This window comes from the organism of the source record quoted next, unplaced genomic scaffold (assembly GCF_019419815.1).
Source record: "Pyrus x bretschneideri cultivar Hongxiangsu unplaced genomic scaffold, Pyrus_bretschneideri_v1 Contig87, whole genome shotgun sequence".
Classification (NCBI taxonomy): domain Eukaryota; kingdom Viridiplantae; phylum Streptophyta; class Magnoliopsida; order Rosales; family Rosaceae; genus Pyrus; species Pyrus x bretschneideri.
This window is the reverse complement of record NW_025999828.1, coordinates 260,296-269,946: the sequence shown is the minus strand read 5'-3', so window position 1 is coordinate 269,946 and position 9,651 is coordinate 260,296. Positions and strand designations below refer to the sequence as shown.

The following is a 9,651-nucleotide window of genomic DNA, read 5'->3' as shown; positions in this document are numbered from 1 at the left end:
CAACCCATATAAGACGCAAACCCACACCATAAACCATAATAGGAAAATTAATGAAAATAAAACTTTGAGTTTTAACGATAATGAAAAAATAAAGGGTAAAATGAATAATACTATGATTGACTTTTTAGTATAAAAATATAATTTTTTGTTAAAGTAAACAGTACGGCAGCTTTTGGTTAAAGTTTTCTATTTAAATCAAGAAAATGACAATTTCGTAATTAAAACCAAATTTCTTGTTCAATTGAACCACGCCTCCCCAAATAGAGTAATTTTGTTTGTATGTATGGGAAAGGAGAGGACCAAACAAGCCATTATCACAGCCTATCAAACACCAACAGACTCTTGAGCAGCAGACCAAACTCCAAAGGCTCCCCCTTCCAGTTTTTGCTGTTTTCGAGGTCATTTCCTTGGCACTCTCTTCGGTACTCTCTCTCTCCCCTCTTTACTTTCTGGATTTATAGATTGGGATATCACAAATTCTAGAACTTGATTGTCATCCTGCACTCTAGGAACCAGAAAGGACACAGCTTTTGGTACGCACACTCTCCGACGTAAATCTCAAGTTGAAGTCTATTTATTTTTGTGTGAAGTGGTTTTCTGGTTTTGATGATTTGGCTGGTGGGTTTTCATTTGTTGGATAAAATTTTGATTTGGATTTTGGGTATTTCTTGATTTGGACCATTTCGTTGATTTGATGTTGTTATTGATTGCTGACGACCTGTGGTTGTATGTTTGGTTGCTCGGAAAGTGAAGGAAAATGAAAATCTATTGTTAAATTGTGTGTGTGTGGTGGGGAAGCTAGATTTCAGCTGGGTAGACTACAGAATCGTTACTAATTTCAGATGGCCAAGAAAAAGGGTAAATATTGTATATGATCGGTGTGTCGTTCTGCTTTCTTTGTCATGGAAATTGTTTGCTTCTGAATGATTAACGAAGTTGGACAATGCAAAATTACAGTTGTTAGATGCTAATTGAAGTATTTGTATGCGGGTGCGCGCGCACGTGTGGGGTTCAGCTGAAGGGGGTATGGACTGTGTTGTATGTTCATGGTGGGTAGGCTAGATAGCAAAGCATTTAACTCCTACTTTTCGACTGCCAAGCAGATAAGCTGAATATTGTGTAGGATAAAATGGTTATTTGGTTCCTTTATAGAGGAATCTGTATAATTAAATTACAGTTCTCGTATGTGAATTGAAAAGTTTCTACAAATTTTATCGAATTTTTTAGATGGTACAGTTGTTTTGACCAGATTGAACTCAAGTAAAAACTCAGGGACTGGTTAATACAAGCTGAAATCATAAGTATATCGACCAAAAGTTGGTCTATTTCTTGAGTGATGGTTATAATACATATTTTGCGAAATTTCACATGTTAATATATGCATATGCTTTATGTATCATTTCCCCATGTTGATTTTCATGCTATCAGTGCTTCCCAAAATTGCTTCATATGACAATTTACTCGTACTTGTTTCCTTAGGTCTACGCATAAGGGATGAGTACACTAGATGCAACTAGAGCCGAACTTGCTCTTGCAGTTCTGTATCTGAACAAGGCTGAGGCCAGGGACAAGATATGCAGGGCAATACAATATGGTTCTAAATTCTTGAGTAATGGAGAACCTGGAACAGCCCAAAATGTGGACAAATCAACTAGTTTGGCACGAAAAGTTTTTCGTCTGTTCAAGGTTAGGATTTGTGTGACATGTGCCCTTTATTATTGGTAACAAACTTTCTTTGTGGCTGTTGTGCTCCTTTTAAATTTTTGGAAGAACCAGAGGGAGGAATGATAATGCTTCAGCAATGAGGCCTTCATTAAGTTTTTTGTATCCACTCTCATGCTTATTAGGAGGACCTTTGGTTGTCCAAACGAAATATGACATAGAACTTGAATTTCAAGCCTTTCTATTCTTGAACGTTGTATGAATTGTCTTTTTGGTTCAGTTTATCAATGATCTGCATGGTCTTATTAGTCCAACCGCTCCAGGGACTCCTCTTCCACTTGTTCTGCTGGGAAAGGTATAGATATAATCTACTTCCGGCTAAAATCTATTTTCATATTTTTCTTCATGATGACAATCTACATTGATGCTTTACAGTCCAAAAATGCATTGCTGTCAACATTTCTGTTTCTTGATCAAATTGTCTGGCTCAGTAGAACAGGTATTTATAAGGTATGTATTATCACATTTCCCGTACAATTGTAATCTATTGGGTTCTGTGATATTCGGTGGGGTAAAAGTTTAGAAATTATGTTTGTTATAGAACAAAGAACGTGCTGATCTGATTGGCCGGATCTCGCTTTTCTGTTGGATGGGCTCCTCAATATGTACCACTTTGGTTGAGGTTCGTTGCTTCCTACCCATGCCTCCTTTACCTTTTTCGAGATATACATGGCATGAACAATGTATTCTTATTGCTTCCTAAGTCAGATTGGGGAGATAGGAAGGATTTCTGGACAACTTAAGAAGTTGGAGAAGGATCTGAAGAACAGTGAGAAGTATCATGTATGTTGACCACAGACCTTGTAAATCCATTGACCATAAAAAACTTCGAGATGGTACCACGTTCTTTACATTTTCATGTGGATTTGTGACTGCAGAATGAACAATACCGTGCTAAACTCAAAAATTCAAATGAGAGGTCACTGGCCCTGGTTAAAGCAGCGTTGGATACAGTGGTAGCAGTTGGGTTGCTTCAGTTGGCTCCTAAGAAAGTTACTTCTCGTGTTACTGGAGCCTTGGGATTTACGACTTCTCTGATCTCATGTTATCAGGTTTTTATACTACCTTCATCCATGAACATTTGTCTGTATGAATTTGTAACGGATCCAAAGGCGTTTTTCCTATTGTTTTCGACTGAGTCTCCTTTGTGCCTGTGATGCAGTTGCTTCCAGCACCAGCAAAGTCCAAGGCAGCCTAAAGATCGAAGTCTGTTTTCTTGATGTGCATCAGCGTCCGTTTAATAATTGTTTATACTTTTATATGAGTATTTGTTAGTTGAAACGTTTGAGCAATTTGAAAACAAACTTTAACCATTACTTTGTTACCATCAATAATGCTTTGTGCAATAGAAATTAGTCATTTGATAATTGTATCAGCTCAGCAGCATAACTTTCGTTAGGGTTTACGTTATCTGCAGCATTACTTTCGGTTTTTTTTTTTTTTTTTTTTTGTTTAAACGATATTATCAACACTAAAGAGGTGAGGAGTAGGCTAAGCCTCACATTGGACTATTAATAATGTGGTTCAAATTCGTCTTTGGAGAGAATTGAATCAAAGACATCTCATTTACAAGTAAAGAGAAATACCACTAGGCTGAAGTACTAAGTGGCGCATCATTACTTTTATTCCTGGTTATACGTTTAGATGTTGATCTGACTTCGTTAGCGTTTCATCTAGGGTGCAAGGAAAATCTATTTTCCAATACGAAAATTTTGTGCCAAATCCGAAAATTTAGAATTCTGAACGTTTTCGAATAAAATTGAATGGAAATTGAATTTAAAAAAAATCTGGGAACTCTATATAGATCTTATTTTTTTCGCAACTTGCACCCAAATGGAAGTAAAAAACATTGCTGCAAAAGTTTGAAAGTTTTCAAAAACTTGTATTCCAAGTATTCCAAAATTAGAAACTGGAACTCATCTCTGATCTGATACGTCCAACAAACACCTAGTTTCACTGCAAGTATTACTCTATTCTGGTAGATATTAAGAAACGTCAAAATATAGACCCAATTATAGAATTACAATCAAAATATGTCCAAAGTTCGATTCTCTCCAACGTAACAAAACAAGAACATTTTTAATTTACTTGCAACAAAAGAGTAAGAATAGAAGATTAACGAAAAAAATGAAGGGCATGTAAAATTAAAATAATTTTGAATCTCAAGTTCCTGCATTTACTAAAATGTAAATATACAAATCAGTTCACTTTTAAACCTTCCCTCTGTTCGCAAACATGTAAATAGTCGTGTTAACTACCCTTTTAAAATTCATAATCAAATACCTAAATATCAAGAATTAGATCAAGTAGGGAGGGCTAGTTGATATGAATCTATTCCTTAAGGTCATCTCCAATGGAAGGGGCTAAAGATCCAAAAGTAAAAAAATAGCGTGATTTGCCCAAACTTCATCTCCAACTAATGATTGTTCTATGGCGTCCACCGGACCATTATTTGGTTATATGTAGTCCCCCTCTTAGCTCTTTTTTAGGGGCCCAATACTTCAGTTGTGCAATAATTGATTCAAATTCAACCGCTAAATTTGAAAACATCCAAAAGCAGTTTAATTAAAATAACCAATAAATTTAAAATATAAACTTAAAATTTATACATTATTGAGGGAGCTAAGTTTAGCCTCTTTGGTTGGAGATGGTATGAGTATGACCTGACACTGTTGATTTAAAAATAATTTTTTCAGGACAATAATTCTGAACGGAGCTATATTTAGCTCTTTTGGTTGGAGATAACCTTTTGGTTCTTATTTCTAAATACTCCCCTTCCTCATTCAGTAGAGATGGCCCAAGAGGAGAAATATACTTCCAACATATAATTTCAATTCTCAAACAATGAAACAAACACCAAAAACATCATGAAACAGACCTCAAATGTTCAAACACCTCAAAGATACAAGCAGGTATACCTGGCATTTAGTAGGATTACTGTTTTTAACACCTCAATTATATCTCTACAGCAACTGTTTATCACATTATCACTCTCACTTTACGAGGGCTAATACACTCGAGAAAATTAACCCCAGATGCGCAGATATCCAATTCAAAGAGGAAGGACAGAAGCTATGGTTTAGAAACGATCAAAGAAAAAACCCGCACCTTGATACATGTAATTAGAGGAAATATTCTTCATCGGATCCGTCCTCTTCCTCCCCTTGGTATTCCTCCTCAATACCTACTAGATTCCAATTCACAATTGGCTGCATGCCTCTCATATCCTCCAAATTAACAGTGGAGATAACAATGGACCCGTTCTCGGGCAAGTTCTGTGGGTTGTGCAACTTGGCCTGCACGTCGTTCTTCAACACAAACTCCCCAGATGGTTCATGAATTTCAACGCCAAATGCAGGCGATAATGGCTTCCCTTTGACTTCAACATGAGACACACTGCAACATGCAATAAAGTGCACAAAATTAGAAAACATGCAAAACAACACTCTGCCATAACAAAATGGGTGATCGAACCAGCTAGTCTAAACAAAAAAATTAAAAACTCCTGATTGATCATCTATCTCATCAAGGAATTCCCTTTCCTGAGGTAATATTTCTACCTATACAAGTTTTCGATTGTCATGTTGCAATCCCAAAACCCATATGTCATGACAGCAAAAACATCTTATTGGTCTAGTGATCCTAAAATCTTATAAATCCTGTTCTTTTCCTCTATATCGTTCTATGTTTGTCTATTTCCAGTACATTCAACAGATAGGAACATAAGAATGACCACTAAAATTAAAAACTAAAAATTAAAAGAGGGTGTGAGGCTTCAAGCCTATCCATCACGATACTGGCACCTGGCGGGATTATTCTCTTTCTTATTAACAGAAATATCATACATAACATGATAACAAACAAATAGTACATTTCTTCAACACTAAAAAGAGAATACACAGAAAAATGAAAAATAATTGGGGAAATGCACAGATAAAGCAAACATGTTTCCTCAGCTAATATGCCATCAGGTATCAACAAACTGAGGCACAAAGACATGCACACAGCAGAAACAACAAGCTTCACTGATCAACTGAAGCTAAAATAAAGAAAACGAAAGTAATTGTTGTTCTCGAGACAAAAGATGCGGAAAAGAGTTCACATGTAGAATTTTTTCAGTTTCCCATCCTTCATATCAAAATGACTAAATCCAATTCATCTTCACCATTCCAACAAAAGTTACTCAACTTATCCTGCCACTTCATATCACTTTTTTAAGAATCTATACGCAATTTCTTAATGTAGTGGCGTTTGTTCTATTATAATAAAAAATTGAACCATGTGAACTTACCATTTTGCAGGCTTACTACAATAAAATTTTAAAGCCAAATATCCAACTGACAGAACAAGAGTGATGCTGTTACCACCACCCATGTTTCCCATCCCACAATCTCTTATTCTTTGTAACATATTACTCGATCAGCAGTATCACAGACTTAACGTGCCTCACAGTCAAAGAAAAGTATTGAACCAATTATAGGAAAGGAGTCACAACATAAGTTTGTATTAAAACAATTGCACCATGTTTTCGGTCAAAAAACCCTAGTAACATTTCTATAGTACTACTCAGTTCTCTTTTTTAAGTTTGTCCTTTAAAATAATTTCATCAACATAGTCATTAACGAATCAACAAAAGTCAGTGGAGTGAGCATTTCGAGGATGGTATTAACACTCAAGAAAATAAGCGCAGAACTAACCATATATAGAACAAGCCATCCATTTCTTGTCTCTGTACTCTATCCAGAAGCTCAATCTGCAAAATTCCACCTATGCAAAGAACTGGTTCTGGAAGCTTAAATGTCTGCAGGCGGTTCTCCTGTTTGTAAATTATCTATTAGCTTATTTAAGTCAAGTATCTAATCATAATCTAAGACTTCAAATCCAGGATTTCCAGTTTCTATACTGTAAAAATGTCTAGAAGATCCAGAATTTTCAGTTTGTAGTATGAATTGAACGGCCCAAACGGCTCATTTTCTCTGCTTCAAAGTTTCTTTATTAAGTAATGGAAACATAAGGAGTGTGTCACTTCTTCCTCCCAAATGGAGGGAACATTAAGTATCAAGGGAACCATTTCACAAATGCAGAAAGACAGTTAAGAAGTACAGATCAGGTGGCACACACCTGAGTCATTGGGAACACTTCTGAAGTGTAGGTCCATACGAACTTGTTCTCATGACATGATTCATCCTTTGAATCACACTCTACAACCACAAGGGATTTGGCACGACCCATACGAAATCGCACAGCCTTGGCTGAATATATGGGTAAACCTGCCTGGAAAAAAGCTGTAAATGGGAAAAGATAAAGAGACGCCAATCAGAGAAATTTAGAGAGTAAAAAATGGCAAAATCCACAATTTGGAAATTCAAACACTTGCCTTGGAAAGGATGTATGTTGATTTCATTAATTACAACTAAATCAGACACCAACTTGTATATCAGAATCTCAGGCACTGCAGGGTCACTTTGGCCTTTACTTGACCAATACGAAGCTCTCTGTCCCACCATGGCTCTTGGTTCTAGAGTATTGTGGATGCTTTCTTCTGGATAATTGTCGGTGCTGGAAGCACTGATTGCCTTAGAAATAGAACTCCTCACATCGAAAGAAATAAAACCACGAGCTAAAAAAGCATAGACCCTATGCTCCCTTTCCAAGGTTTCCAATTCCTTTGACTTGCTAGATCCAACTTCTGCAACCTCTTCTGCGTCAGGGCTGTTTAACTCAACCACACCAGCAACTCCAGATAACTGAGGAAACATTCTCAAGCACAACTTTTTACAAAGACCATTTTCTATCACTGCATATGATTAAATGTTACATACTCTTCAGCCTCGTTTGGTAATACTGGAAAACTTCAAACAAAAGGGATATAAATCTTCCAAAAAACCCACATTGATTTCCATTTAAAATATTCATCTCAAACATCAGTGAGACATAATTATAACGGTTTCAGAAATTCTCAACCTAACAAATTGATGCAATCACATAACAACCAGAAGAAAACATATTAATAAAGGAATCAATCCATATATACAATCTTGATAGAGAGCACAGACAATAAGTATATAAAACTTGCCACCTACAAACAACTTACTCAACTACAAGAACTTATGTGAAAAAAAAAATCAACTTTATATCTTTCCTAGGCTTAATTACTAAGCTACACACATGTATAGCACATATAATCACAATTGGAGTTACGCATTAGTAAACTTAAAAAAGCAACGAAATATATTAAACTGCTTCAAGCCCTCAACTCACCAAAATGACGCCAAGAGCGTGAGACAGAACTAACACGAACAAGATCATATAGATCGTCCAAACAAGTTAGGACATTTAAGGACATGTCAGGTTCAAGCCAGTTCAAGAAATCCATACAAGGACCCATAGCAAGCAACTACGAGATTAATGAACCAAACCCGGGTGCCTTTCTGAGCCTCAAGACCTGATTTCAGAAAGTAAGAGACCATCAATACAGTACATAATGATAATTGAAAGAAGAAAAAAAAAAAGTAGAAGTAATGCAAATTCTGCCATGTATATCGAAACAACATAAGCTATAAGCCTATTGAAACAACAATCTAACAGCAGAAACTATAATTAAGCAAAATTAAGAAATGCCCATACAAAAACAATGGAATTGATCACATTCCTGTCATGCATGGCATCAAATTTCACATCAATTACTGTAATTCAGTGTCGAAGTGGCGATGACGATTAAGATATGGGAAAACCACAAATTTTCAAATCATTACTATAATGTCACATCAATTACCGGAATTTAGAAAAATAAAAAAGGTTAAATCTTGAAACCAGAATTCATAATTGCAAATTCATATGTTGGAAAAATTGAAACAACACGAAGAAATTGAAGGGAGCTGCCAGCGAAAAGTGAGTAAAAGTAAAACCGAGAAAAATTAGAAAATTGGAACAATTTTATCTTTTCAGAAAATATAAAAGCGCACAGAGAGGAGGAGGAGAGCAAGAAGGAAAAAAACATCGAATTCTGACCTTTTCTTGACGAGCAAAGGTGTCTCTGAAATGCCCGAAACCCTAGAAGAGAAGAAAGATTGGGGCACAGAAGAGGAGGGGGGGGAGGGAGAGAGAGAGGGAGAGTTGGTGATAAGCACCCGAGAGAGATGGCGTGTAATTACAGAACAGAAAATGATGAAGTGAGACAATGGAAGGGAGAAATTTGGTGTCCCGATACTTTCATATCTTATCTTTTAAAATTGATAATGTCATACCACATCTTACGAATTTATGTCAATGTTATACTTTTTGTTAGCTTGATGTGAATTTCTCAGTTAAATGTTGACATGATTTGATTCAGGACTCACTTTCTTTTTAAAAAAATTATTAAAATATTATTAAAAACTAAAAAAAATTATTTAATATTTTTTAAATATTAAAACAAAAATTCCAAAAAAAAAAAAAAAAAACCCTCACTTCGTCCCTTCCCCCCCCCCATCTTCATCTTCCTATGTAATCTTCAACCAAAAAAAAAAAAAATTTGAAAACCTATCAACACCCCCCCTCCAACCAGAAGAAGAAGAAGAGAATAAAATTAAAAAAAAAACAAAAAACCGCAACCCAGAAAGAAGAAGAACAAGAAGAAGGAAAAAAGAAAAAAAAAAAAAAAACCAAACCAAATGCAATTCGTCCCCTCTCCCACACCCCCCCCCCCCCGGGCGGCAAAAAATAAAAAAAACACAACAAACCCAACCCCCTGCAACCCAGAAAGAAGGAGGAAAAAAAAATTCCAAACCAAACCCAGTTCCTCCCCCCCCCCCAAAAAGAAGGAGGAAAAAAAAATTCCAAACCAAACCCAGTTCCTCTCCCCCCCCCCCCCCCCCCCAAAAAACCCAACCCCAAAATCCACTACTCCCACCTAGGGGTGGTTCGGTATGGGATCCCATACCGAAACCA

At 36.2% G+C, this 9,651-nt stretch overlaps 2 protein-coding genes across 8 annotated transcripts; one reads left to right on the top strand and one right to left on the bottom strand.

The window, feature by feature from the left end:
* Nucleotides 1–266: 266 nt before the first annotated feature.
* LOC103935494 (peroxisomal membrane protein 11D-like) lies at nt 267–3,089 on the top strand. 6 transcript variants are annotated; one of them, XM_048576235.1, is made up of 9 exons: nt 295–422; nt 510–533; nt 1,480–1,686; nt 1,943–2,017; nt 2,098–2,172; nt 2,264–2,344; nt 2,431–2,505; nt 2,601–2,774; nt 2,885–3,089. In XM_048576235.1, exons 3-9 carry the CDS (start codon nt 1,495–1,497, stop codon nt 2,918–2,920), a joined length of 708 nt encoding a protein of 235 aa, XP_048432192.1. In that variant the 5' UTR covers nt 295–422; nt 510–533; nt 1,480–1,494; the 3' UTR covers nt 2,921–3,089. The 6 variants fall into 6 exon arrangements, with proteins under 6 accessions (XP_009343541.2, XP_048432193.1, XP_048432192.1 ...); XM_048576233.1 differs by adding an exon at nt 958–1,049 and having other exon boundaries at nt 314–533; XM_009345266.2 differs by lacking the exon at nt 510–533 and having other exon boundaries at nt 267–422.
* Nucleotides 3,090–4,624: 1,535 nt separating this feature from the next.
* Nucleotides 4,625–8,829, bottom strand: LOC125473436 (F-box protein At4g00755-like). 2 transcript variants are annotated; one of them, XM_048576231.1, is made up of 6 exons: nt 8,734–8,829; nt 7,984–8,166; nt 7,100–7,519; nt 6,844–7,007; nt 6,420–6,538; nt 4,625–5,118 (listed from the first exon to the last, which is right to left on the bottom strand). In XM_048576231.1, the coding sequence occupies exons 2-6, from the start codon at nt 8,108–8,110 to the stop codon at nt 4,845–4,847; spliced, it is 1,104 nt and encodes a 367-aa protein (XP_048432188.1). In that variant the 5' UTR covers nt 8,111–8,166; nt 8,734–8,829; the 3' UTR covers nt 4,625–4,844. The 2 variants fall into 2 exon arrangements, with proteins under 2 accessions (XP_048432188.1, XP_048432189.1); XM_048576232.1 differs by lacking the exon at nt 8,734–8,829 and having other exon boundaries at nt 7,100–7,574; nt 7,984–8,121.
* Nucleotides 8,830–9,651: the final 822 nt, after the last annotated feature.